The 27,503-nt window shown below is 57.9% G+C and overlaps 1 protein-coding gene across 3 annotated transcripts in view; it reads right to left on the bottom strand.

The window, feature by feature from the left end:
* Positions 1-27,205, bottom strand: part of LOC113992026 (receptor-type tyrosine-protein phosphatase V-like) — a 34,575-nt gene extending 7,370 nt beyond the window's left edge. Inside the window, exons 1-30 of one of the 3 annotated variants that reach the window (XM_027728876.2) lie at positions 26,732-27,205; positions 25,688-25,751; positions 23,031-23,297; positions 21,328-21,597; positions 20,517-20,783; positions 18,749-19,021; positions 17,764-18,024; positions 17,018-17,290; positions 16,313-16,582; positions 15,544-15,813; positions 14,820-15,092; positions 14,290-14,562; positions 13,601-13,870; positions 12,953-13,225; positions 11,831-12,103; positions 11,081-11,353; positions 9,775-10,044; positions 9,041-9,319; positions 8,675-8,809; positions 8,360-8,564; positions 6,112-6,179; positions 5,632-5,758; positions 5,318-5,365; positions 4,798-4,891; positions 3,866-3,956; positions 3,303-3,379; positions 2,350-2,484; positions 1,693-1,815; positions 1,071-1,231; positions 542-677 (exon numbers count right to left, since the gene is read on the bottom strand). In XM_027728876.2, coding sequence (XP_027584677.2) covers positions 542-677; positions 1,071-1,231; positions 1,693-1,815; positions 2,350-2,484; positions 3,303-3,379; positions 3,866-3,956; positions 4,798-4,891; positions 5,318-5,365; positions 5,632-5,758; positions 6,112-6,179; positions 8,360-8,564; positions 8,675-8,809; positions 9,041-9,319; positions 9,775-10,044; positions 11,081-11,353; positions 11,831-12,103; positions 12,953-13,225; positions 13,601-13,870; positions 14,290-14,562; positions 14,820-15,092; positions 15,544-15,813; positions 16,313-16,582; positions 17,018-17,290; positions 17,764-18,024; positions 18,749-19,021; positions 20,517-20,783; positions 21,328-21,597; positions 23,031-23,297; positions 25,688-25,751; positions 26,732-26,797 — 5,865 coding nt within the window. In that variant the 5' untranslated portion in view covers positions 26,798-27,205. Of the gene's footprint in view, positions 1-541; positions 678-1,070; positions 1,232-1,692; positions 1,816-2,349; positions 2,485-2,888; positions 2,947-3,302; positions 3,380-3,865; positions 3,957-4,797; positions 4,892-5,317; positions 5,366-5,631; positions 5,759-6,111; positions 6,180-8,359; positions 8,565-8,674; positions 8,810-9,040; positions 9,320-9,774; positions 10,045-11,080; positions 11,354-11,830; positions 12,104-12,952; positions 13,226-13,600; positions 13,871-14,289; positions 14,563-14,819; positions 15,093-15,543; positions 15,814-16,312; positions 16,583-17,017; positions 17,291-17,763; positions 18,025-18,748; positions 19,022-20,516; positions 20,784-21,327; positions 21,598-23,030; positions 23,298-25,687; positions 25,752-26,731 lie in introns of those variants that run through there. The other 2 variants (XM_027728877.2, XM_027728879.2) reach the window with 2 other exon arrangements.
* Positions 27,206-27,503: the final 298 nt, after the last annotated feature.

Raw genomic sequence — 27,503 nt, 5'->3', positions numbered from 1 at the left:
CACAGACCATCACACTACACAGACAGCATGAGAGGGTGTGTATGGCACTGCCTGGTGGGCAGAGGGCTCCTACATTCATGCCCTAAAAGCCCAGGATTTGTGCCCAGAAGGCAGTCTGAGAATCCCATGATCCCGCCAGGTCTCTCTGTCTGTTCTGACACCTTGTCCCAGCCTCAAGGACTGGAGATATGAGACAGACTGGGGAGCATCACAGGCCAACAACATGGTGTGGGTTAAAAATTGCCTGCAAAGGGCCTGATCCTGTTCCTCAGTGCTCTGGGGTGTTTCTGAGCCTCCTGGGAGGTCTCTGAGACTCTGTGGGTCTAGCAGGGCATGAAGCCACTGAAGACCCCCACTCAGCAATTTCCACTCCAGCTGAGTTGCTGCTTAGAGAGTCACCATGACACAGGGACAGGCTGGGGACCAGCCTGGGGGTGCTGTGGCTGGCCAGCCAGCTCATCCAGCTGCCAGCCTGGTGAGCTTCAATGCCATGAAGCGAGGGGCCAGGGGGAAGAGGGAGCAGAGGGAACAGAGGTCTCACCAGCGTCTGAATCATCTGGTACCGGTTCATCCGCAAGGTGTAAACAACACCAAAAATGTCCACCATCTTCTCCTGCTTCATCTGCTGCAGCAGCCGGTCCAGGGCAATGAAGGTGCCAGTGCGGCCCACGCCAGCACTGAAAGAACACACAGCAAAGCTTAAACATGGCCTGACACCACCCTTCTGGCAGCTAGACACGCTCCCACAGGCTGCTCCCTGGGCACTGTCCGAGCACCCCCGGGCACTGTCCGAGCATCCCCAGGCACTGGTCCCAGCACAGCATGGGGCTGAGGAGCCATTCAGGCTGCCCTGGGTTGGTGCTCACAATCTCCACCTGCCCCATGCCCTGGGGCTGTGGGCAGGCAGCCAGCAGACCTATATTCCCCAATGCCCTGAGCAATAGACTCCACAGATCAGCTATATCTCCCAGGTACTGCTTTCCCTCACAGTTTGTGCATGAGATGGACCCTCATCCGCCCCTGCTCTCCCCCACTGTCCCCTCCCACCACCCCCTGGGACTGAACCTCACCTGCAGTGCACCAGGGTTGGCCCTGCATCCCTAGTGCTCTGGATGTGCTCCCGCACCAGCTCTCGGAAGGTCATGATGGACGTCGTGGACTCCGGGATGCCGTGGTCAGGCCAGGCTGTGTAGTGCAGGTGGGACACGCATCGCTCTGCCTGGAGACCCTCCTGAAGGGGAGGTGTTGGTGGTGGGTGTGCAGCCCCCTGGGACAGGGGCAGACTCACATTCTGCAGCCCTGGGAGCACCTGGGTGCTTGAGGACACCTGGCTCAGCTGCAGGGAACAGCCAACACCAGGTCTGCTGCACTGCCTGGTGGTTCCTGCTCCTCCTGCTCCCCCACAGCCCCCTGCCACGCTGGAACACGTGGAGGTGGGAGGGAGGAGGCCTGCCTTTGACTGCCAGGGAACACGCCCTGGAAGCATGTGGAGAGCAGGGTGACACATGCTGGACACCTCTGTGTCACCCATCTGAAGCAGCAGCCTGCTCCCCAGGGCTTGGGCCTTCTCCGAGCCCCGAACATGGCAGGGAAAGGAAGTTATGCCACCGCCACCGGGGAGAAATGCCAGCGCCTCCCACGCAAACCCCCAGCCCTCGACAGGTCCCCGTGTCCCCTTGAGTCTGTACTCACGTGCCACAGCTTGAACTCACGCATGGTCCACTCCTCAGAGCTGCTCTGTGTCAGCAGGTGGACCTGCACCTGCCCGTAGGAGACTGGGGTGGATTCCGACGGCCAGTAATGATCACAGAGGACCTAGAGCACAGGCAGAACAGGGGCCCAGTGAGGCCAGTGAAGGCCCAGATGATCTTCTGGTTCCCTGGGAGTATCTGGAGAGCAGCAGCTGTGCAGGGAGCCAGGACAGGTCTTGGGGAGCAGACAGGGCTACTTCCCCTCCCCACTGGGAGTTTTGCATGGCTCTCCCCCACCGCCCCTCTGTTTGGATCTCAGCCTCCTCCACAGAAAAGGACCTGTGCAGGTCTCATCATCCCTCGAGACTGAAGGAATGGTCCATGTGAGATGGCTCATCCAGGGGATGTGGCAATTTCAGATTCTGCAGAAATATCTGAGGGCAATGGGCATGGTCCTAGCTAAGCTCCACTTCTGGCCCCACTTGCCCCAAACTAAGGCTCAGTTGCACAGATGTTCCCCCAAACTGCCTATCAGGGAAGCTGTGTGGTCCATGCTCACCCTGGAGGCACACTGGAGCAGGGATTTTGTGAAGGGAATGAACCCAGCTCTGGGCTCAGCTCACACCCCTGGGCTGGGCTGAGGCTGGCACCGACCTACCCGCCCGTTCTCCATGCACACTGTCAGCATGATGATGTTGCAGACATTCTGCTCCCACACCAGCCTCCAGAAGTCCTCTATGGTTTTCTTGAGGGGCCCCTGGGTGGCAATGAACTCCTGCTGGGATGTGTAGCCCTGGGTGAGAGGCAGATAAGAGTAAGAGGAGTTGGCAGGTCACCGAGGCAGGTGGACAGTCAGTGCCTGCCTGGTCTGCTTTTGTGGTTGCCCTTAGTCCACATGGACACAGTTCCCAGGCAGCTGATCTCAGAAGCAGCTGATTTCACAGAAAGCATGTGCTGCCCAGCACGTGCTCTCTACACATTTGGGATAAAGAAGTGATCCACACTGCTTCCCTCCAAGCAGTTCCTCATTTTGGCCTAACCAGAGGAAGACAGATTTGGGTCTTCCCTGTGCTTCCCACTCACAGGTGAGGGTAGGGTGAGCATGCAAGGTCTCAGGGTGTTTCTCTACCCTTGAACACACACGTGCTCTGAGGATTCACACACTGGCACATGCATGCTGCGTGCCCTGCCTGTTACCTGGGAACAACTCCCGGATGGGAGGTGAGGGCACAGCTCCAGGGTTGTTCAAATGCAGCTGCACAGACCAGAAGGAGAAAGAGCAGGCAGACACAGGGCAGTAAGCTGGGAGGTGAGGGAAGAGGATAGATAGTCCACAAGAAGAAAGCAGAGAGCCTTGCCAGTCTCCCCACACTCACACCTCTGCGTCACAGCGTTTGTCATCTGACAGGCTCCATCAACTCCTGCTGAAGGGCAACTACACATCTCTGCCTGACCCCCAGCTTCTCGATGGCCTGTGCCAGCTGAGCTTTCACCAGCAGCTCGTGCCCACCAGCCCTCACAGAGGAGGGCACTCTGCCTCAACCCAGGTAAGAGTTTCTGTGACAGTGCCCCATGGCCATGTCTCTGTGGGGAAGGTGAGTGGGCACTCACAGGCATGAAGTTGGCATTGATGTAGTCTGAGTGTGGATCCTCCCCCAGCTGGCTCAGCTTGACCCGTGAGTGATCATCTGAAAGAGACCACGCACAGGTGAACCCCCATGGCAGCCCTTCACCAGGATGTAACATGGTGGGAGAAGCCCCAGCAGCTCCATCAGGGAGGCTTCGTGCTCAGCCAGGCACCTTCTCCCTAAGAAGGTGAGCACTGCCTGCCAGCTGGGCTGCCAGGGAATCAGAAAGCAGAGCTGGTGTCATGAGGCTCATCAGAGGAGCCACGGGACACTCATGGACTCCCTTTGGTCTCCAGTTGGGACCCATCCTGAGCAGGGCTCACCCAGCAGCCTGCTGGAGGAGCTGGGCAGGCTGGTGGCTCAGCCCTGGCCCAACCATCAAGCCTTGAATCTCCAGCAGGAAAAAGGAAACCAAGGCCCATTTCAAGAGTCCTTCTGCTTCCAAGCATTGAACCCTGCAGTGATTCAAGGTGAGCCTGTCCTTGTGCACTGCCCTGTGAGCTCCCACCCTGGATGCTGGGGGAGGAGGGAGGAGACAGCACTTACAGGGCAGCACATGGGCATATCTGTTCTTGGAGATGTTTGCTGGTAGCTCAGCCTCCACCTTCGATTGCTCTTTCCCAACTTCCTTCAGCTCCTATAGGACAGGGGAAAGGACAAGCACAAATGTTCCCAGGGAGAGCTCCTGGTCAGCTCAGCTCCCTGCTCATGGCCAGAGGCTCTGCCTGGAGGGTAAAGAGGATTACCCCCACACAGGGAAATGCTCCACTCCTCCCTCCATATGGCCTGTGCACTCTGAGCCATGGTGGATTTTCCCATGGCCTTTTCCAACAGCACTATTTGTATTTAAAAGAAAAGCCCAAGAACAAGTACTGGGGGAAAAAACTTCAGAAATCTACCAAGAAGCTCAAAGGACTTTCTGCTGAGCAAATAGAAATATCTTGTGCTGTATCTGCTTCTGCCTCTGTCCTCACTCAGGAGGGCCAGAGAAGGGTGATATGAGGAAGGTTTGAAACCGCTGATGGGAATTTGAAAGGTGCTGCAGCATTACAGCCCAGAGCCTGCAGATGCTGACAGTGTGAGCCAGGGAAGGCAGCCCGAGGTGAAGCTCACAGCCTGGCCCTGGAGGTCTGAGTGCTACTCAACCTTCTCTTTGGCTGCAGGCTCTCTTCTAACACTGTCAGGGTGGATCTCATTGCCACCCCGCTCATCCTCACCTTCAGTCAGGGCTGGGGCCCTTTGCCCTGTCCTAGTTCACCTCACACCATAGGCAACATGTGTTTAGACCAGAACTCAAACAAAACAGGTTTTCAGCAAAGGAACTGCCTGCTCACTTGGCCAGTCTTTGGCCTCCAAGGCTGCCTCGAAGGGTGGCTGGATTGCTAGAGACTGTCCCTGGAGAGGAGCACTCCATGCAGGGCACCCAATGGCATGAGTGGGGAAATCCAGTGTCATCTCTGCGAGGAGTCTCATCTCACCTCAAATTCCTGGAAAAAGGCGTGGTTAGCACTCGCTGTCTTCATCTCATAGTACTGCTTGAAGTTCTGTAGAGGAACTGGCCGGTGGACATTTCTGCAGGAAATTAAGTCCAGAGGAAAAGTTGCCTTAGCTACTGGGAAGTCTGGCTGGCCAGTCAGGTGCCACTGAGACAACCCAGCCTTGAGACCTGTGGTACCTGGATGCACACACACAGGGGTGGTTTATAGCCCACATCACTGCCCAGGGGAGTGGGTCCAACAGTTTAAACAGTGGGAAGGCTTTCAGGGTGATGAGGATATTCTTCTGCTGCAGAAGACTCTGGGGGGAGGTTTGGACAATGCACTGACTTTGGAATGGAGCTAGGCAATAAATACTGCATTTGGGAAAGACTGATTTATAAAATAACTGAAGGAGAGGAGGCAGATGGATTTTTCCTGAGTGAAGGCATTAAAAAGGAAGTAGGTGAAGGACTGTAGGAGCTGCAGTGGGGACACACAGACGGCAGACTCCAGCACTCACCTCAAACTGTAGGTCACCATTTCCTGGGGCAGGCTGCTCTTCTTGGTTCTAGAACCAGAGCACAGGTGCTGTTATTTTTCCCTACAGCGCAGGGATTGATGCCCTGAGTGTTTTGTGCTGCTGGCTCATGGAGCTCATGGCAGGCATGGCTCCCATCTCCCCTCTGCCTTTGGCTTCTGAGCCTGCCAGGCAAAAGTCCACCAGCCCACACCTTAAATGTTTTTTAAACCCTGTCCCCTCTCTCCTCCTGGCTCGGCAGCGAAGGTTGGGTATCTCAGCCTGCACTCAGCAGGTAAGATATGGCTCATGCTCACCTCTTTGCTCTGAACTGTTTCCAGTAAACCAAAGCAAAAATAGCTGCAAGTGTCAGGAGAAATCCCACAATGATTCCAGCGATTATTGGCATTGAGAGTGGAGTTGTATCTGCACCAGATCCAGCAGCTGGAATTAAAAAGAGAGAAGGAAGAGTCAGCAAAGAAGTTTTTTACAATGAATATGGTGAGGTCCTGGCACAAGTTGCCCAGAGAAGCTGTGGTTGCCCCATCCCTGGAAGTGTTGCAGGCCAGGTTGGACAGGGCTTGGAGTGTCCCTGCTCATGGCAAAGGGTGGAACAAGATGAGCTTTAAGGCCCCTTTCAACCCAAACCATTCTGTGATTCTATGATATATGGCTGCATTTATTCTATTTATCATATTTGCTACAGCCTATGAGCTCCCTCTGTCTGGCCACTGTCGGGGTGTTCATTACCTCTAACCTACACAGCCAGGGAGGGAAGATGCCATTCTCTGTCTTACCTGAGAACATGGTGAATGCCACTGCAGGGGCTACTGGGTCATATTTGGTGAAGGCAGCAATGCTGAACCTAGGGCAAAGCAGAGTCCTGTGTCAGGGGCAGCCTGAGCTGAGCACAGCACCCAGCACGCAGCAGGGAGGACTTGGGGGAACGGGACCACTGCCTCTGTCCTGAAATGCTGAATTGGAAGAAGATGGTTTTCTGTTAGGAATTTAGGGGATGTGTGGAAATGGTCTTTCCTCCCTTTTCCGCCTCTTGTACAAGTTTGTTCCACTTGGGAGAACATGACAAAATGTCCAGTAAGCACAAATGGAAAGCAGCTCTCCTCCAAAGGGTTATCTGCAGAGACAAGCGTCTGGTCTCTTCTAGGACACAAATAAGGAAAAACACTTTAGTTCATGTCGACTGATTAACTGGATTGACTGGAAAGAGCTGAGCTCTGTTTGAAACAGGGGCACCCCACCTGGGAGGACTGACCCAGATCCTTCCTTACACACGCAGAAGTGGCTGGTGTGTCCTCTTCCCTGTGGAGATCTGCCCCTCACCCCTCTCCTGGCAGCGGGCACACCAATCCCCACAGCTCCGTAGACCTGAGCAGGTGACTTGGAAGGACAGGTTTTCTCGTGCCCTAAATGCAAGCCAAGGCTTTCAAAGGTAGCTTTGGATTTTAGCAGCCAGGAGTTTGAAGAGCTGCGTGTGGGTCCCCTCTGGCAGCCCCCCGTACCCAGCTGCCAGGGCACTGACCTCCTTGGAAAGTGAGCCTGCAGATGCCCTGGCGTGAAAGATGAGGGCTTGTGGTTAAAGAACTCACTGAAACACAGGAAACAAGGGTGAAATTTCTGGGTGGGGATGGGCTGCCAGCTTTTCACCGCCCTCAGAATCATTAGGAGAGCAGCACAGTCTACTGAGGATCTTTAGGTACTTAGATCGAGTGTTGCACGTACTGAAGATATTCAGGTTGGCTATTTAGGATATTTAGGTTGAGTGCTGTTTGTACTGAGGACATTCAGATTGTTTAGGGCAGCCAAACTGAAAGCAAGCTGTGAAAAGGTGCGAAAGGATCTCGTAGTCCTGTGTAACAGGACAGTTAAGTACATGTTATTGAATCATAGTAGGTGGACTAATGACAGCCTGATGGCCCTGAATGAGCTGCTCCCCGGGAGGTCCGTGTTGGAGTGAAAACTGGGAAGCAGGAGGGCAGGTACAGAGCCTGAGCCTGGCTCGGCAGTGCCCGGGTGTGGAGGGGTGTGCTGGTGTGGTTGTGCTGTTGTTAAAGTCCCCTCGAGGCTGTTTACAGACCTCAGTCTGAGACTTGTGCCCTGCTGTCCCCTCTCCAACCCCAGCTGTCCCCTCTCTATCCCCCCAGACCCGAGGCTGAGGGGTGAAGCAGTAAGTTCTGCCCACTCACCACAAAACTTATGGTTAGATTTAATTCTGCCTGTACTCCCGGGGGAAAGGGAAGCTCTCCCATGCACACGCTGTCTCACAGACTTTCATTTTCTTTTCCCAGTCCTCTCAGTGACCTGTCAGTCACCCTTGCTGCAAGTTTCTTTAAACTGAAATGGGACAACCTTCCAGATTCTGGAGGATCAGAGAAATGCCTATCACTTGATGAAACTGTGAGCTGCTAAATTAATGGGACTGGCTAAAGATATCATTCTTTGTTAGTAGTGGAAAACCTGATTTAAAATCAAATGTTTAAAGGTACCCTGTAACAAAATATGTACCTTCATGTTCCTGGATTCTATTTAGTGTCAAATAAGATTCTGAATTTATGACTACTGGATCCATGTGTGTGTCTCACGGGGAACGTGGACCTTAGCCTGAGTGTTTTCTACCCCTAACCCCTGAGCCTCCCGCTGAGTAGGCACCACTCAAACTACTGTTTCTGAATTGGTTTTATTTTTGTGCCACCTGCACCTGGCTCTGAGTCACAGACAAAAATCCTACAAAGAACAACATCCGGTTTAGTTCCTACCTGAGGGTGGACATCCTCCCAGCTCCCGAGGTAACACACACAGCCCTTGGCAGCCTCAGCTCTCCCTCTCCCTGCCCACTACACTGCCTAATATTCCCTGCATGCCAGCCCCTGCCTCCCTCAAACGCTGCTTGGTGGAACAGCCCCTGGGGATCTGAGGGGTACAAGGGTGAGGTGACGTGGAGTTTGCTGGTGGCACCTTGCAGGGACACGTGCAGTCCCTTTTCTCCTCCAGCCCCTTCCCCTCAGCAGGGATGCTGACATCTCTCACCTGTACTGTTTGTCGGCTTTCAGCTTCCCATTGCACGTTGCCCTGGACTGGCCGCACTCCTCTGTTCCCACTGGCACTCGCCAGGTCTCAAGGGAGCTCCTCTGGTGGAAGGGGTTGGGTATGAGCACTGCCAGGTAGGAGTCCTCTGTCCCATAATAGTGGTCATACCACGTGCTGGACATGATCTCCTGGGTGGGCCTCAGCACTGGGGGAGAATGTACAAGGCGACAGTGGCAGTCCCAAAGTGACATCTGGGGAACCAGCTACCCTCCAGGGAGACACTGGGAGCAGACTGGGACGTGCAGGGACACTTACACGAGTCATTAGTGGTAGCAATGACACCATAATACTCGATCTGGCCATTCTCCTCACTGAACAGGTCGGATGAAATGATAACTGTGGAGCTGGACTCCATCTGGAAGACGTCTGCACGCAGGGGTGGAGGCAAGGCTGGAAGAGGAACCAGCAAGCACTGCCTGTTAGCCTGTCCCTGCTCCCACAGTCCCACCACACATTGCTCAGCCTGTGACTGGTCCCAGCAGCACTGCCAGAGCCCCGGCCTACTGCAGGTCAGTGCAGGACCATGTGGGGCTCACAGGCACCTGAAAGAGTCCCCAGCAGCAACACTGGGTGTCTTCTCCTGGGGTCTGTGGCAAGGTTGTGGGAAAGCAGGAGACTCACCCTCCACTGCTGTGCTGCATAGCAGAGTCACAGCCTGGCTCCTCAGTGTGTTCATGCCCACAGCACTCAAAATGATTTGGTAGGAGGAATTTGGCTCCAGCCCCTCCAAACTGGCCTCGTTCACAGGGATGCTCATGATGTACTTGGAGGTGGGAGGTCCATCAGAGAGTCTCTCTGTCACCACCTCATAAGCCTCCACATCTCCAGGAGAGCTTGTCCAGTTCAAGTAAAGGCTCCTTGACTGTGGTAGGCATTGCACATCCTCCACGGGGTTTGGCTCTGCAGAGGAGACAGGGCAGGCTCTGCGCTCACTGGATCAGAGAAATCCCAACTTCTACCCCTGTGTCAGCCTGGACCCACACTGGTATCTGCTCCTGAGGTCAGTGAGAGGAGCAGAGCTGGACAGCTATGACCTGGGAGCCTGCTGTGCCATGGGCCACAGGACAATAGGAATGGGCCAGGACCTGAGCTGGTGTCTTACAGGATAAGTCAACCAGTGGAGATCTCTGCAGAGTCTGCTTTGCTTCACAGGAGATGAGAGATATCTGTCATGGGGCTAGCTGAGAGAACCGATGGCTACCAGAGGGTCACATTGCTGGCCTTCCTTATCTCCCACAATAAACACTTTCCATGCCTCTGTTGACACCCAAGGGCTGATCCAGCCTTGAGGCCACTCACATGTTTCTGCCCCTTCCAGCCTGCCATGCTCCCTCCCCGTGGCAGTGTGTACCCACCTATTGGCACTGCCAAGGACTTGGTGCTGCTCCAGTACGGCCCAGCCACGCAGCTCAAGGACACAGAGTAGTTCCTGCCTGGGATCAGCCCCTGGAGGAGCTGTTGGACTTGCCCTCTGCCCAGGGAGTGCCGCCAGGGCAGAGAGCTGTTCCGGGGGTCCCGCAGCCACAGCTGGCAGTCGTCCTGCTGTCCAGAGACACTGCCCCAGGAGATAAGCATCGTGTTGTTCCCTTCAGCCGCCGCTGAGAGATTTTTGGGAACTGAGGGGGCTACAACAAAAAACACACCAACAAGAGTTACTGGCATGCATGTGCTCCCTTCCATCCTACAGAGGCACAAGCAGAAGATGGGTGACACACAAGGAGACTCCACATGTTCAGTGATAACATTCCCGCTGCTGCTGGTTGCCAAAAATGACCTTTAACTGGCAGCTAGAGGACATGCAGAGTGAGGAGTGTGAGGGGATGGGTTCTTCCTCTAGCTAATGAGCAAGTTTCATTAGAGACCTGCCCAAAGGGCTCTGCACATGACTTCCAGCACCCTGCTGGGGGATGGCTGAGCGTGGGAGCAGGGGCCGCTGGATTCCCCAAGCAGAGTGCAAGGACTGTGGGGACAAGCACATGAAAAGGCTTATTGTGCTTATCTGCAATTTCCACATTCCTTAAAAACAAAAAAAAAAGCCCATCCTCCCCTTATTCCCTATGCCAGGAATTTTCTGACTGCCTGGGGGAACAGCAGTGGGGATGGTGGGGTGTATCCCCCTGGCTTAGGTCTCGTGGTCTCCCAGGCTGTGGGTGTCATCTACCAGAGCAGCTCTACTGCAATGGGATCCCGTGCTTTTGTTCAGCCACCCACTCCCGGAGGAGCCAGCAGGACCACAGCCCAGAGTCTGCCTCCTGAAACAGCAGTTGTGGCTGCCAGGCTCTCCTACAGCCAGCAGTACTGCCTGGCTCTCCCCTCCACCAGGGGCTTGCCCAGCCCATGATCCCATTGCTGTGGTGGTACATCCCACCCCATGCCATGCCATGCCATGCCATGCCATGCTGTCCCATCACTGGAAATATTAACGATTAGGTCAGACAGTGCTTTGAGCAACCTGATCTAGTTGAAGATGTCAGTGGTGGGGGGGTTGGACTAGATGGCCTTTAGAAGGTCCCTTCCAACCCAAACCATTCCCTGATCCTACAGCTCCCAGGCAGCTGTTCTGGCCATGTCCCTGCCCCTTCCCACTCCAGGTGCTGAGCCCACCCAGCTGGGAAGGCTGATCCTCGTGCATGATGCAGGACCTGCAGCTCTGGCACTTACTTGTCCAGTCACTGATGTTCCCCGCGGACGCTGTGTAGGGCCCTGCCACAGACACCACTTCCAGCAGGTATTTGTGTCCTGGAGCCAGGCCAGAGAAGGTGAACTTGCTGGTGCCTTTCCCAACAGAGACATTGGCTGCCAAAACACCTGATCCTGAATGATACAGGAGGAGCCTGTAACTGTCTTGTCCTTGGGGTTCAGCTCGCCAGGACGCGCTCAGCCTGTTGGGATACCCCTGGTTCGTCATGTACACGTTACGGGGTGCCAAGGGGTCTGGAGAGACAGGATGGAGACGTGTCAACAAAGGGCCTGAGGACATTGCCTGGGTCTCTTGGCAGTGCCATCAGGAGGGATGTGCCACACTGGACAGGGCATTTAGCCTCGGCTGTGTGGCTGCACCCACCAGCCTGGAGGCAGCTCAAAGCTTCTGCAAGCTTCTCTGTGCCTGCCTGATCAGGCTGAGGAGGGCTGAGGAGGGAACACACAGCCAGCTACAGGAGTGGGGAAGGTGAATGCCCCATCTGATGCTCCCTTCTTTGTGGTTCTCCCCTGAAGCATGGCTCTGGAGCTCCAGCTGCCTTCCCCCAGGCTGGTGGAGCTGGTGATGAGGGTGGGCAGAGCTCTGCTCAGTGCCATGGCACTGACATGCCCCAGGCAAGGCTTGGGGGCTGCCACAAAGGTCAGTTTTCTTTGCCATGAGCTTTCCTGACTGCCCGGCGAGGCACCCGTGCCCCCCAAAAGGGTACTCACATGTCCAGTTGCTGACATTCCCTGCGGGTGTCCTGAAGGACCCAGCCATGGACGCCACCTCCAGCACGTATTTGCTTCCTGGGGCCAGTCCCGTGAAGGTGAAGTTGTGGGTGTCTCTCCCGAGCGAGGCTGTGGCTGCCACGGTGCCCGGCCGTGCGTGGAACAGGGTCAGTGTGTAGCCCTCTCTCCCCCCGGCCGCGGCGCCCCAGGCCGCGCTCAGCCCGTCGGGGTGTCCCGTGCTCAGCAGGCGCACGGCAGTCGGGGGCAGCGGACCTGGGGAGCATCAGACCTGAGGTCAGGGACTGCACCCCGGGCAGGAGGAAACAGACACTCGATGGGACATCGTGCAGCAGGACAGGTGGTCCCCCAGGGCAAGGACTCATAGATCCCCTCTGGCACGTGCCTCCTCATCCCCTTTTTTCTGTCCCCATCCCACCTCAGCTTTAACGATGCTCACCCTTGCTGGTCCCTCACATGTCAACCCTTCTTCACCCAGGCCGCCCTCATCCCTCAGCCCAGTGGGAATGCCTTCACCCTTGCTGCATGCACACGTATGCTCCTGCACCCAGCTGGAGTGCAGGGCCCAGGCAGTGCTGGCACAGCCTCTGTACTCTGCCCAGCCCTAAAATTTTTCTAGGTGGGTAGAAGTGCTGGATTAGCTCATCTCCAGAGCCAAGACCCATTCTCCTGGGAGGACTGTGGAAAATGGCCTTTTGTACTACACTGATTCATTTCATGAACCTTTATGGTAATGTGGTTTCTACCTGCTGGAGACTCATTGAGTCTCCTGTACACAGGGAGTGTACAGGTCACCTGTACAAAAGGTCACCTGTACACTCCTGTGGTCCTGTACATGGGGAGATGGGTCAGCACGGGCAGGGGACACAGCTGGGCAGCCCTGTGTGTCATCAGCATGTCAAGCCTACATCATCAGCTTGTGCAAGCCTTCAGGCGAACATCCACATGCCCCTGCACCAACTGCTGTGTGTCACCCCTGTGCATGTGTGTGTGCACATCTCCAGAGGCACCAGGTCCCCAGTGAACATCCCAGCCCTCTCCAGGACTGCACAGTGGTGTGACATCTCCCACCCCTCTGCAGAGGGTACTGCTCTGGTCACTCACGTGTCCAGCCACTGATTTTGGGTGCTGCTGCCTGGTACAGTCCAGCTGTGGCACTGGCTTCCAGGGAGTACTCGTGTCCTGGGGCCAGTCCCGTGAAGGTGAAGTTGTGGGCATCTCTCCTGAGCGAGGCTGTGGCTGCCACGGTGCCCGGCCGTGCGTGGAACAGGGTCAGTGTGTAGCCCTCTCTCCCCCCGGCCGCGGCGCCCCAGGCCACGCTCAGCCTGTCGGGGTGTCCCGTGCTCAGCCAGCGCACGGCAGTCGGGGGCAGTGGACCTGGGGAGGAAACACGAGTCACTGCCAGGGGCCACATCTGAGCTGAGGGATAGGAGATGCTCCATGTCTGTGCCAAGGCTGTGCTGCGGGAGCTGGGTCAGCTCTGTGAGGTCCCATGGGCTGGCTGTGCCCTTGACTCTGTGGCAGCTGCCTCCTCCCTGAGACTGTGGGTTGCTGTGGGTGGCTACCAGGGATGGGGGTGGCACAGGATCATGCACAGGCTCCTCATGATGCATCCAGGCAGGGAATAAGCACTGGGTGCTTGCGTGGGTGGGAGAGGAGAGCAGGGGGGCTGCACCAGTATAGCCTCTGACCAAACTGGGAAGGAAAGGTCTGGTGAAGGACACCTGGCTGCAAGGAGAGCATCACACTCACGTGTGCAGTGGGTGAGGTTGGGGGCGCTGGCGTGGAAGGGCCCAGCTGTGGCCCTCACTGCCACGCTGTAGAGGGTGCCAGGGCTCAGGCTCCTGAAGATGTGACTCCTGGCGTTGCCTCCCAGCACCGTGTGCCCGATGTGAGTGCCAGAGGCTGTGTCATAGACATCCACCACAAAGCCTTCTGCTCCTTGCCCTGCTGCTGCCCAGGAGGCCAACAGCACCCAGGCTGAGGGGCTGCCCAGGGTGAGGTTGGCAGGGGCCAAGGGATCTGGAAAGCAACAGGGAGACAGTCAGCCCAGAGATCCTCTGAATAGGAGCCTGGGCACAAACAGGCAGGCAGGGCACATGGCTCTGAGCGCAGCATCCCTGGGATCTGCAGCTGGACATGACAGGGGAGATACCCTGAGCCTCTGAGGGGGGTGGGGGGATTGGCTCCGTGTCAAGGATGGAGTAAGGACAGTGAGCAGAAAGGTGGGACCATTACATAGAAGCTATGGGCACAGTGTGAATGGCTTGGGATGAGGAAGGTGGCATCGCATGCTTTGGAAAGCTCAGGTGGAGGCTCTGGGGCACAGCAGGGATGGTTTGGGATGGGGCAGGTGGCAGTGGGTGCTCTGCAAGGCTCAGGGGGAGGGGGGCTCTGGGGCACACTGGAGCACTATGCCCAACCCAACCAATGAGACTCACGTGTCCATTGGGTGACGTTGATGGAAGAGGCTTCTAACGAGCCTTTCACAGCAGTGACCTGCACAGCAAACCTGCTGCCTGCCTCCAGGTGAGTCCAGGTGATGTTCTGGGCATCTGGACTCAAGGTCTGGACCTGAACCCTGCTCTGGGTGCTGAGGCTATACAGGGTAATGCGGTAGTGGTCCCTCCTGCCGGGGGGCTTATTCCAGGATGTGTAAAGCTCTGAGGAACTGCCTGGGTTTGTAAGGCTCAGGTTTGTCGGGGCTGCAGGAACTGTGAGGAAAAACAGACACATCGGTTGGAGAGAAAATGATCCAGTTCTGAACAAGCAGACATCTCGGTACAAAGAGGGTGTGAGACACAGGACATGACTACAGGTCAGCTTCACCAGGAACCAGGCCAGGGTGCCCTCCTCTCCTCCCCTCCCTTCCTTCCCCTCCCCTCTTTGGGTGCCAACATTGATCCCATCCCATTCCAGAGCTCATCACAGTGCTCCTACCCCGTCACCCCTGGGTGTCATGCACGCTGACCTGTGCAGCTGGTGATGTTCCTGGGGAGGGAGCGGTAGGGTCCAGCCACTGCCCAGATGCCAACAAGGTAGCATGTTCCTGGTTCCAGCTGCGGCACAGTGACATTGGTGCTGTCTTTCCCTGCTTCCAGGTTCCTTGGTGGTGCAGAAGAGCCCTCCTCGAGCACACTGAGCAGGTATCCATCCCTCTGCCCAGGAGCAGTCTCCCAGTGCACAGCCAGAGCCCAGGCAGTGCTGACAGGGCTGGCAGATAGGGAGCGAGGAGGCAGTGGGACTGTGGAAGAGAAACAGGGTCACTGGGGACAAACCTGGGGTGCTCAGGACGGACTCTAGGTTGGGAATGAAGCTGGGACCTGAAGGACTGTGGGCATCCAGCACACTATCTAAAGGTTGCTGAGAGCAGCAGGCTGCTCCCAGGTCAAAGCTGCTCCCTGTGTCCCAGGTGACAACAGTGCACCACCACCACGGCCTGAGTCCCCCTTGTCCTAATGGCTCACAGCACGACCCACTGAGCTGCTGGGCTCAGGATGAGAGAAGGTCCCACAAAAGACCCAGCACCTTGAGTAGGAGACAGGCTCCGGTGGGGTTGCAGGGACACAGTCTCAGAACTCTCCTGCAGAACAGCCCTGGGACCCTCCTTGTGGTCCCGAGCCCCTCGCCAGGTCAGAGCCAGGCTGGGTGCCAGAGGTGGAGAGGGGATGGGAACAGGGGAGCTGTGTTTCTACCGGTGTAGCCAATGGCAGTCTGAGAGGAGATGCGGTGAGGCCCAGCCTGAGAAATGATCTCCACGCGGTACCGGGACCCTGGCACCAGCCCCTCCAGGTCGAGCTGGGTGACTCCACGGGGCACAGACACGTTCCTGATGACGGACAGGGACTCAGCCACCGAGAGCTGTACCAAGTGGTCTCTGCCACCGCCGGACTCCACCCAGCTCACGTGCAGCTCCTGGGGTCTCCGGCCAGGCCGTACGCTCACATTAGCCAGAGACAGCGGATCTGGAGGAAAGCACAGCATGAAATCCATGGATGAGCCACCTGGAGAAGCCAGGGCACAGCCTGCACCTCTGCACAGGGCTAAAGGAGGAGTGGTGGCAGCTGACTGCCAGCTCTCCTCCTGGGAGAAAGGCAACCTGCCTGTGCATGTCCCCAGGGTGCTATTAGCAGGTAAGTGCTGACAGCACTCAGCTCCATGGACAGGGAGCAGAAAGCCCATACAGGTCTCTGTGCTTCCTCTCTCACATCCCTCTCCACCAGTCCCTGGCTGGCCTTGAGATCCCCAGCTTGACTGGGGAAAACCTAAGCTGGGGAAAAGGGTCTTTTGGGGCCCAACAGCCACCACACAGCCTGTGACAAGTGCTCTGATTCCCAAGACAGGGAGCCTGCACGTCCCAGTGGAGCCCTCCCTCCACCCAGACAAGTCCCTGTCACTGCTACTCTTGCAGGCAGTGCCAGGATGTCCCATCCCTGCAGGAGACTGGGGATACTTCTCACTCACATGTCCACTCAGTGGCAAAGTGTGATGAGGATCTGTATGGGCCACTGAGGACGGTCACCTTCAGGAAGTACTGAGTGCCAGGGGACAGCCCCAGGAATGTGAAGTTGTGGGTGTTTGGCCCCACTGAGATGTTCCTCTGTGTTGCATGGCTCTTGCTGTAGAGCTGGAGGTGGAACTGGTCCACATCACCAGCAGCCTTGTCCCAGAAGGCTGAGAGCCCCAGTGGGCGCCGGGTGTTGGTCAAGGTCACGCCAGCCGGAGCCAGGGGGTCTGAGAGAAAAGAGACACCCAGGCAGTGAGAGGTGGTTGTGGTGTGGAGTTGGAGCTGCACACACTTGTCCTGCTCCACTGCCTGCACCTGGTGGGGTTAGGTCAGGAATCAGCCCTGGCACATCAAACCCCAGAACAACCAGAGCTCCTGCTCCGCAGCAAACAGGGGAGCAGGTCCCCCCATTCCCCCTGGGTGACATTTGGAAATGTTTTCTGTTCAGTAATGGGTTCCTCCTGCACTGCAGACCCTTTTAGGTCCAACGTGGCTCAATGCAGCTCCAGTTGTCCTCTCACTCTGTCTGGCTATGCACCCCTGTCCCAGGTTCCCCATCTCCCCATGTATGGGTCACCCTCTGCTCCTGTGCTGGGTTCTGCTGTCACGGGCAGAACATGGTTGAAATTTGCAGTAGGGTGAGGAAGGACTGTCACACTCACATGTCCAGTCTGTGGCTGATTGCACAGGGGATCTGTAAGGTCCAGCCACAGCAGCCACCTCCAGTGTGTACTGTCGCCCGGGGACGAGGTCCTCCAAGGTCACATTCGTCCAGTCATTCCCCAAAGTCACATTCCTGATCCGCTCCTGGGACTTGGTTTCCAGGAGGGTCCCTGTGTAGCCAGTGCTGCCAGAGGAAGGTGCTCTCCAGGAGGCTTGTAGAGAGGTGCTGTGGCCCCCATTGCTGAGGGTCAGCTGCTCCGGGGGCAAAGGGTCTAGAAAAGGAAAGGTCCAGAGTCACCCGGCAGAAGTGAAACCCCAAAGTGAAGCCCTTTCCCTGGGAAAACCCACATCCAGGTGTTTTGACCACCGTCACCCCTGCTGACACCAGTTTGGCAGGGACTGGGCCAGCATAGAGTTCAAAGTGGCACAGAGAGAGGACTGTTCTGGTGCTGGATGAGGTGGTGGGTGGTGGAGAGGTGGCTCAAGGCGGAGGCAGCCTGAGCAGTGCCACGGGAGGATAGACCAAGGAGAAGGGGGAGGAGGGCACTGGGCTCTGCTGACCCTTGTGCCTGGTGACTGGGAAACAGAGCAGGGTCAGACACATCCAGCAGCAGCTCTGCCTCTCCTGAGCTTTTTGCCCAGTTATTGGATGGAGCTGCAGAAGACACTCGCTGTCACGTGCCCTGAGGCACAACATCACAGGGAAGGGCAAGATCCGGTGGGAACCCGGGGCTGTGGAACTCACATGTCCAGTTGGAGACGCACTGGGGTGAGGATGTGTAGGGGCCAGCCACGGTGCTGACCTCAAAGGTGTAGAGGGTGCCAGGGTGGAGGCCCTCGTAGGTGAAGCTGGTGACGCCCCTGAGCAACGAGCTGTTCTTCACGGGGTACTCGGCAGGGCTGAGGGCCAGCAGATAGCCCTCCCCCATCGCCTCCTCCCAGCTGGCCAGCAGGCTGTGGGGGCTGCCCTGGCTGGACAGGCTCACGCCAGATGGTGCTAGTGGCTCTGCAAGGACAAGGACAGCCCGGCACAGGGCAGTGCATCAGGCAGGCAGGTTGCTTTCACGAGATTTTTTTTTTTGCTTTTCAGATTGCTCTAGGTGACCTGGTCTTGGCAGGCGAGTTGGACTAGATGATCTCCAGGGATCCCTTCCAGCTCTAACAGTTCTGTGATTCTGTGACACTGCAGCTGTCTCCATCCCATACGGCTGCAGGAAGAGCTCTTAGTGCCCCCAGCATCATGGTGGGTGCCTCCCAATGCTGTGCACAGCTCCAGTTGTCCCTTCCCAGGGTGTCAGCTCTGGGACAGCACTAACTGTGGCTCCACAAGTCACCCAGGAAGGACTGGGTGCAGGGAGATGCTGCTCTGGGGGGGCTGGTGGTGCTTCCCTGCCCACCCACCCAGCTGCAGTAAGGAGAAGGAGGAAAACTGCCTGGAACCTGCCAAACACTGAGTCCAGAGGCTACTGAGCAGGATCTGGTCCTGATTTTTGCCTGAAACTTGCTGGCACAAGCCTGCCCAGCATCTCTGAGCCCACCCTCACCAGGAACTGTGGGGAGGCAGATTTTGCCGCTCTGACCCACAACCTACTCTTGAGACCAGGTGCCACAGGTCACAGCCCTGTCCCTGCCACAATCTCCCTGCTCATCCCCAGCCCCCCTCCAGGCACCAGCCCCTCCATCAGGCAGCAGGAATGGCCTCAAGGGACTTGCATGGGCTTTCTGCTCACCTGTCCAAGCTGCTGTGCTGAAGGCTGATGCCTGGTATGGCCCTGCCACCGCCATCACCTGGACAGAGTACTGCTTCCCAGGGCTCAGCCCATGGAAGGTGACGTGACCATTGTCCCCGCCGACGGAGATGTTCCTCGTCACAACACCATCCTCTCCCTCTCGCAGCGTCACCAGGTAGAAGTCCCTGTGTCCCACTGGGATGCTCCAGCGAGCCTGCAAGGAGCTCTGCTCCTCTGCACTGCTCAGGGTCACATTGCCAGGGCTCAAGGGGTCTGGAAGGGAATGGGATTGTGTGCATCAGGATTATGGGGTGCTCTGTACCCCACGCAACCCGGGGCCTCATTCCCTGCAGGGGAATGTCCAGCCTTAGACATCTTTTTGGAGCATGCCGTCTCCACTCCCCAGCACAAGCATTCCTGGACTAGCAGAGTCCAGACAAAGCTGGCAAACCTTCTGGGAAATTCCTAAAAGTCCGCTCCACTCCACTCTCATCCCACCATGAGCTTGCTGATATTCTCAGGAACTGGCCTGGACTGAACTCCTGGCCAGATGCCCCTGGCTCATGTGTCTGGCACAGGGGAATTTTGTTCAGTGGAGCAGGTCAGAGCTGCAGACAGCAACAGCAAGAACCAGCTTCACTTCACAGCAGAAGAAAACCAGCTGCAGAGGCCTTCTGAAATCCCAGCTGCAGAGTCAGCAGGGAGCACCTGGAAGCTCCAGCTTCCCAGGTGAAGCAGGAAGAAGCTGAGTCTGGACACCTGGTGGCACCCACGTCCTCCCAGGGTACATGTCTGACCCCTGTCTCACCAGGGCCAGGACGAGTCACTGGCCACAGCAGCTCTGAGTCTGCAGCTTGGCACCTCCATCATTTGAGGGCCAGCGCTTCCTCAGTGTTTGGTGTGAATCTGCTCTGCCCAGGAGGCTGGGCTTGCCCTCTTCATTTCCCCCCTGGTTCTCCTGGGAACATCTGGGCTAGCAAGTCTGGGAATGGAACTGTTTGCAGTGCTATGGACGTGGTGTTGGCAACAAACCAGGGCTGTGGTGGTGGAAGTCCCCCTCTCTCAGGGCCCTTGTCAGCCTGAGGACAGAGCCAGGAGGAGGATGGGGGAATGGTGCAATAGCAGGCTCTGGGAGGGCTGCCACTAGACTAGATGGCTCTAAGCCCTGTCCAACCTGGCCTTGAACACTTACAGGGATAGGGCAGCAACAGCTTCTCTGGGCAACCTGTGCCAGGGCCTTGCCACCCTCAGAGGGAAGAATGTCTTCCTAACATCTAATCTAAATCTCTCCTATTTTAGTTTAAAATCATTCCCCTCAAACCCTATCACTGTCTGCCCATGTAAAAAGTCTTTCTGGCTCTTTTATAAGGCCCTCCAGAAGCCTCCAGTTCAAACTAGCTCAACTGCTGTCCTCTTGCCTCATTTTTTCTGCAGCCCTTGTACAGCCCTGAGGCAATGAGAGCCCAGGCCCAGCTGCATTGAACACCAGTGGGATCTGCTCTTGGGGAGGGACCACAGGCTGATCCCACTGCAACCCAGGGAGAAAGTGGGCCAGCGTTGGGAATCCGCCTGCTGCAGGGATTCACTGGCCCCAGTACAGCAGCATCCCAGAGCTGGGTCCTGGAGTGGCTTTAGGCCAAGTCCAAGCAGAATCACCCTGTGCACCCAGGGCTCTGGCAGGAGACCTTCGGATTCAGAGGCTGGACCAGAGACAGGGAGAAAGCCGGGGCCACCAAGGTCCTCCCCCGTCCCTGGCCATCATACTCACATGTCCAGGCAGTGGCATTGGGTCCCACTGCAGTGTAGGGCCCGGCTGTGGCACTGAGCCCCAGCCAGTACTGGGTGCCGGGGTGGAGATGCTGGAAGGTGTAGCTGGTGAGGCCCCTCCTGGCTGACAGGGTCGTGGTGACCGTCTGGGTGAGGAGGTTGCGGAGCTCAAGGTGCAGCCAGGCAGCCCCCGCAGCCCCTGCCCAGGAGGCGACGAGGCTGGTGCTGGAGCCCGGGCTGAGCCTCAGCTGGGTGGGGATGGAGGGAGCTGAGGGGAAGAGCAGGAGGCAGCGAAGTTCAGCAATGGAGCTGGGCCTCCCTGGACCCTCCTCTCTCCCAGGGGCCCACTATGACCACAGCTGCTCTCTATGGCATGGGGGTTGAAGGTCTGGCAGGGGTCGGCTGAGGGATGTCCCTCTCATGTCCCCTCCCAGGTTGGCTGGGGGGCTCTTGAGGTCCTTCCATGCTGTCATGCTCTTTCAGGCTGCAGGGCTGAGGGGGTGGCAGCCTGGGCAATGCAGCATTCCTGCAGCTCTCGCTAGCCAAGAGATCCAGGATCCACCGGACTGCCCCTCTCCCTCGGGAACACACAAACCCAAGCTGTGGGCGCTGCAAGGGAGGCCCAAGGTGTGAAGTTTCCCCCTTGGCCCAGACACTGCGCTCACAGCGGGGACATGAAACACGCTCAGCTGCTGCCATCCTACACAAGCCTCCTCCCCACCTCTGCGAGCCCAGCAAGCACATGCTCTGCGTGCCTCCTGCCTTTCTCCCACCCCTTCCCCCTTGGGGCAGGCACACCCATCACTCCCTACCTGTCCACTGGTGGACACTGGTGCTGGCCTGGCTGGACCCAGTCAGCGTGCTGACCTTCAAGGCGTACTCGCTGCCGGCCAGCAACCCGTCGAACAGGAAGGTGGAGGCGCTGGGCGGGATGGACACGTTCCTCACCAGCGCCTGGGAGTCGCTGTGGTACAGGGCCAGGCCATAGCCCTCGCGCTGCCCCGGCCCGTGCGCCCAGGCCGCCCTCAGCGAGGCCGAGCTCCCGCCACTGCTCAGGCTCAGGTTGCGGACGGGTGACGGACCTGCATCACACATGACATGGCACAAGACAGTGTTGGCTGGCTGCCTGGGAGTGCCTGACCTGGCCAGTTGTCTCACAGGCTTGGTGGAACGTTGGCCTTTGCCTGGTGAGGTCCTGGCAGCCAGCTCCGCAGGATCCGATCCGAGGATTGTGGAATGGTTTGGGTTGGAAGGGACCTTAAAGCTCGGCTCATTCCAGCCTCCTGCCATGAGCGGGGACACCTTCCACTAGAATAGGTGGCTCCAAGCCCCATCCAGCCTTGCCTTGGACACTTCCAGGGATGGGGCAACCACAGCAACCTGTGCCAGGGCCTCACCACCCCCACAGTGAACAATTTCTTTTTAACATCTAACCTAAACCTCTTCTCTGTCAGTTTAAAACTGTTCCCTCTTGTCCTGCCACTATACGCCCATGTAAAAAGTCCCTCTCTCTCTCTATTTTAAAGTTCCCTTTAGCTACTAGAAGGGACTCTAAGGTCACCCTGGAGCCTTCTCCTATCTAGGCTGAACAACCCCAGCTCTCTCGGCCTGTCTTCCATAGCAGTGGGACTCCAGCAAGGATCCCCCAAGCACAGCCCTATCACTTCCCTGACCTCTCACCAACCTCCCCTGGGTGGTGTGGGGTGCACCATCCCCTTTGGATCAGTCTCAGCAGTTACTCTGAACTGAGTGGGGAGGCTTAGTCAGGGACAACACACACAGTGAAGCCATCATTGCTTGCCTGGGAGCTCATCTGCTAACAGGTCCTCTGTTCCTGCTGGCCCTGTGGGTCCTGCCACCTGCCTTCCCATGAAAACCAGCTCCTGCTCCTTCCACTGTTGCCTGACACCAGCCCTTCCGCTGTCCAATCTCCTTCAGCTCTACCCTCCTTTTCTAGGTTTTCCACCTTCACCTGCACTGCTTTACTCAAGGATCTTCTGGAGAGGTGCAGGCAAGGGCTGCCATCCTCACCTGAGCTGTTGAGCCACCAGCCCTGTTCCCTTCCCCAGACCTTGGAATCAGCCAGGGAGGGTGCAGAGCAAGACTTGAGGGGTGAGCTGTAAATGATGGAGATGTGCCAAAATTGTAGAGCAGATGCTCCTTCCTCATAGCCCTTTCTAGACCTCCAGGCATGACATTTTCCACCCCTCAGCTCTCTGCAGGCCACATTAGGGGCTGGTCCATCATTAGCTACATTATTTTAGGAGAGGACACAGCATAAACCCTGCCCATGCAAGGTGCAGGGACAGGACCCTTCCTCCACAAGGATGAGGGAATGACCCCTGGGACTCTGGGGACCACAAAAGGACCCTAGTTCTGGTGGAAGTGAGGAAAAGCCCAACCTCCCCACGAACTAGTGGGACTCCAAACAGACCTGGGCTCGGCACCCTCCAAAGCAGCACAATGGTATTGGCAGGAGCCCTGAGACCCTCTGCAGTCCCTGTAGAGCCCTTACTTGTCTGAGCTGTGATGGTCTGGCTGATAGTCTCCATGCAGGCCAGCGTGGCTGTCACCTCGATCTCATAGCGTGTGCCAGGGGTCAGCCCGTGGAACCAGAAGCTGGTGGTGTTGGGCCCAGCAGACCCATTCTGCAGCGGCCTGCCTGACTCCAGGGAGGAGAGGGCGAGCGAATATCCCTTGGCACCTTCCTCTGGCTCATCCCAGGACACAAGGAGGGAGTCTGACCGGCCATGGTCACTCACGCTGACGTTCAGGAGGGTGCCTGCAGAGGCAAATCCAAAACTGTCAACAAGGAGCCTGCAGAGCCAGCTCCCAGCCCACCCACCCTCGCTGGGGTACACCGGGCACCAGCCACCACCACGGATGCTGTCCTGCTTTGGTCAGGCCCCCCGACACCGAGGGCTCTGAACAGCCTTTGGGAAAACACAAGAATGCTCGGAAACCTCCACGGACTGAGGTCAAAGGGAGATGTGAAAGAGATGCTCCGAAGTGTGGAGCATCTGCTCTGCTGGAGAAAGACCAGAAGGCTTCAGTTCATCGTGTGTTTTGTCCAGAGAGCCCTGATTTAAGGCAGAGAAGTTCCCTGGCTGGGTATAATCCACTGCTTGCCACCTTGGTTGGCTTGAGCCCCCCAAAAAAATGTTGTTCTCCTGTGTCCACGGAGAAGCAAGACAGTGGCCAGTGAGGGGGCAGGATGGAAATGGCAGGGGGGCCATAATGCTCCCTGCAACAGTCTCTGCTTCTGTGTGGGGTCCGACAGAGCTGGGGGACAAAGGCTCCTCTGGGGGGATCCAGACATTGAGTCCCCCCTGTTCTGCCCAGGGTAGAGGTGAATGGGAAGAGTGGGACACTGTGTATGTGGAGGAAATGTGGGGCCAGCCTGGCTGCAGGCCCTGCTGAGGTGTTCCTGCTGCAGCAGTGAGGTCAGTGCACTGGGGCTGCGGGGCCGGCGCTATGGCATCCCCATGGAGAGCATCTGGGGACAGGGAAGTGGTGTACAGGGCTTGGCCTTATTGGTGGGTCAGTGGCCAAAACTGCTATTGAGTCCCTGCCCTTTGAGTTGCTGAGGAACCATCTACACAACAGGAGCCAGACACGACCTGTCTGTCAGGGCCAAGCTGGCAGCTGACCTGGGTAGGCTCCATGTCTGCCTCCCAATGCCTCTAGCAGATTTTCAGGCACCCCCATCCCCAGCCTAGCTGTGAGTCACAGAATCACTTTTCCAAAGGTTGGAAAAGCCTTCTAAGTGTTTCCCCAGCATTGCCAAGTCCAGCACTAACCCATGTCCCCAAGTGCCACATCCATGAACTCTCTACTGCTCTCAGCCTTTGGAAAAGGACAGAACAGCTCTAAGTGCTAGTACGACATTTGTGTAATAATTAGCACTTAAAATTTATGGTGTGCAACATGTTGTGACAGGCTTACGTGGGGTCTGGCGCAGCAAGAAAGCTCGAACCAAGCACAGTGACTGCCCCAGAGGTCACCCCAGGGGTGGCCTTTACACAGTCAGGGAGGAGCAGTGTGGGGTGAGCCCGGGGCAGGGGCACCTTTGGCACAGTTCAGGAGTTGTGTGTGTCTTTCCCACTGATCTGAACACTTCCAGAACTATGTTCCACTTCTCTTCCATGCAATCCTGTGGTTTGGAGCCTGCTGCAATGCTGAGAGCTTCACTCAGCAGGCAAGGGCAAAAGGACCTGGGGACATCAGATGAACACAAATAGGAGCAGGTAGTGCCCCTGGGAAAGGCCTTTTCAGCGCCATCCCTGAGCAGTTCAAGTGCAGATTTAGGATCAGACTGCTCAGGAAGGGTTAGCTGAATGTAGCTGGGTGCCCGTGGGTCAGGTGTCTCTACCTGGGCCAGCTGCCCTGGGCTCCCCTCCCTGTCAACAGACACCCAGAGCACAGGGCACATCTGACCTCCTCCCTTAGGCAGCCCACAGGACTGTGCCCTGCCCTGTGGAGTTCAAGCAGGGATCGTTTGTCACTGCAGGCTCTTTCTTATCTTATTTATGAAGGTATGAATTCTCCACCCACATTTCTCTGCTTCTCTTGGGTTTCCACCAGCCTCATTGCCTGCCTCCCTCTGTCACCTTCCTCACATCTGCAGCACAAATGTACCTAGAATGGGCAAGAGGCACCCTGTGGCCCCAAGGCCCCTGACCCCACAGGTAAGCTCCACTAACCACATCACAGACAGCCTCACCCAGGTACACCTTGTGCCCTGACAGGTGCCTGTGGTTCATCTAGGAGAGTTCTCACTGGCACAGGCTGGTGCCATGTGGGTACTGCACTGGCTCCAGGCCCACAGCAGCCATGGAGCTGCCTTATGGACTATGATCCTGCCTGGGCAACTGCAGGGGCTCTGAGCAGGGCACCTATGTCTGTGCTGTTGCTGAACCCACCTGATGCTCTGTGGAAGGAGAGAGCTTGGAGCCTTGTCCATCTCTCACAGTGCCCCCCATATGGCTGGTTGTTGGAGGGGGATGGGGCTGACTCTTCCCCTTCCCTGGCCATGATCTGCAGCCTGTAGTAAGCCCAAAGCAGAGTATTTACAAAGCTACTCTCAACTTCAAGAGTCCTGGCCCAGCACATCTGCTCATCTCACTGCTCCAGGCACAGAGACCATCCCTCCTTCCTCAGCCCGGGACTTACCTCTGTCATCACGTGTGTCCTGTCCCTCCAGCCATGCCTGTGCTGTCCGGTTGCATCCCTCACCCTGGGGGATTGAAGGTGTCAAGTGAGAGAGGGGTAAAGTGAGGGGGGCTGAGTTGAGACCAATGCCTGGGAGAGGTGTCCTGTGCCAGGCCAGGGGTCAGGCTGGCCAGGCGGAGGTCCCACCCTGACATGGCATCTGTGGGCTGCGACCCCTTTCCCCAGGAGAGCTTGTGTTACTTGTCACCCTGCCTGCCTGAGCCAAGGCAGGGAGACAGACTCAGCAGATGCAGCTTGTGAGCTGCCCTGGCCTTTCGTGTGGGGCCTGGGGCTGCAGACCAACAGGCCATGCCCACAGGGGAAGACCCCCCCAAACCAGCCAGGGCACAGGGAGGTCTGGAGAGGGAGGGAGTGAGCTCTGGACAGGCCCTGGCAATCTCATTCCCTGTACAGGCACATCTCCTTCCCACCACCATGGGGGGAGGATGGAGGGACCCCAGACCCCCCGCGGGCTGCACAGAGCTCCCGGAGCCCCCAGTACTCTCCCCTGGCAGCGGGGACACCCGTCTGCTCGCAGCCTGCTCCCAGCAGGGTGTGCCCTGCTTTGGGCTGGCGTCAGTTCCCCCCCATGTTAAAGGAAACGTCTCTGCCCACTCCTTGTCCCGCAAAAAGCTATCGTCTTCCTGGCGTTCCTTCCCCTCGGCTCCGCGGGCAGACTCGTCCTGGCTCCCCACCGTCTGCGGGGCTTTTGGGGGAGGAGAACAAAGGGGCGGGGGACCCCCGGGAACAGCAGCCGGGCCATTCCCGGGCGAGGATCCGCGCAGCCATGGCAGCGGGGACACGCTGCGGTCCCGGGCGCTGCGGCCAGGGGGGCAGCGGGGGGGCAGCGGCGCTCGGGACCGCGAACGCCGCTGATGTGGCGCAGCTGCACCGGTGAGAGGAGCCCAGAGCGGTGCCCCCGGCGGGGCAGGGCTGTGCGGAGCCCCCCGCGAGCTGGGAGCCGAGAGCTGCGGAGCCAGAGGGGCTGGGGAGCCAAGCGCTTACCTCTGCCGGGGTCCCCGGGAGCCGCGGCACCCACAGCACCAGCAGCGGCAGCAGCGGTGGCCTCATGGGGACCTGGGTGGCTGCGGATGAGAGGGATGACAAGTTGGCGGGGGTGGGGTCAGCGTCTTAGCAGTGGCTGTCCCCAGCCAGCCCCTTCTCCCACGGCAGCCAGGAGCCGCGTCCCCACGTGCTTTCCGAGCGCGGGTGACAAGATGACATCACTGGGGACCAGGCAGCGCGTGGCACCTCGGCCGGGCCCGCTGTCCCTGGGCAGGGGCAGAGCTCGCCTCCGGCCCGGGAGGAGCCCAGCGGGGGCGGCTGCCTCTCGCCGGGCGCATTTGTTGTTGTCCCCGCGGGTCCGTGTCCCTCTGCGGTGACTCTCGGGCGGGTGCGGGCTGCGGGCAGAGCTGCCGGCCGGGGCGCTGGGGCGGGGGGGGCTCGCGGGGGCTCTGCGGGGCTGGAGCCCGCTCTGGCATCAGCAGGAGCTCGGCAGAGCTGGGGGAGCTGGAGCGGGAGGAGCGGCAGGGGAGGAGACAGGACGGGACTGACGGCGGCTCCGGGCTGGGAGGGAGCTCCCGAACCAGCCCCCGGCGCGGGGAGGGAGGGGAGGAGGGCGCATGGCTGGGCTGCGATGCTGGAGGGAGCGAGGGCACGAGTGTGGCCGCGGGGTGCTGTGCACCCTGGGCTCGCTCTGTGCTCGCGCTTTCAGCTCTGTGTGCATTAATTCCTGCGCAGTTGCGGCTGTGGAACGGGGGTTTGGGTACGTCGAGGG

Source organism: Pipra filicauda, unplaced genomic scaffold (genome assembly GCF_003945595.2).
Source record: "Pipra filicauda isolate LSUMZ 115617 unplaced genomic scaffold, ASM394559v2 scaffold172_size1731463_pilon, whole genome shotgun sequence".
NCBI lineage: Eukaryota > Metazoa > Chordata > Aves > Passeriformes > Pipridae > Pipra > Pipra filicauda.
Note: the sequence above shows the minus strand (reverse complement) of the source record. Positions and strands in the feature narration are given on the sequence as shown.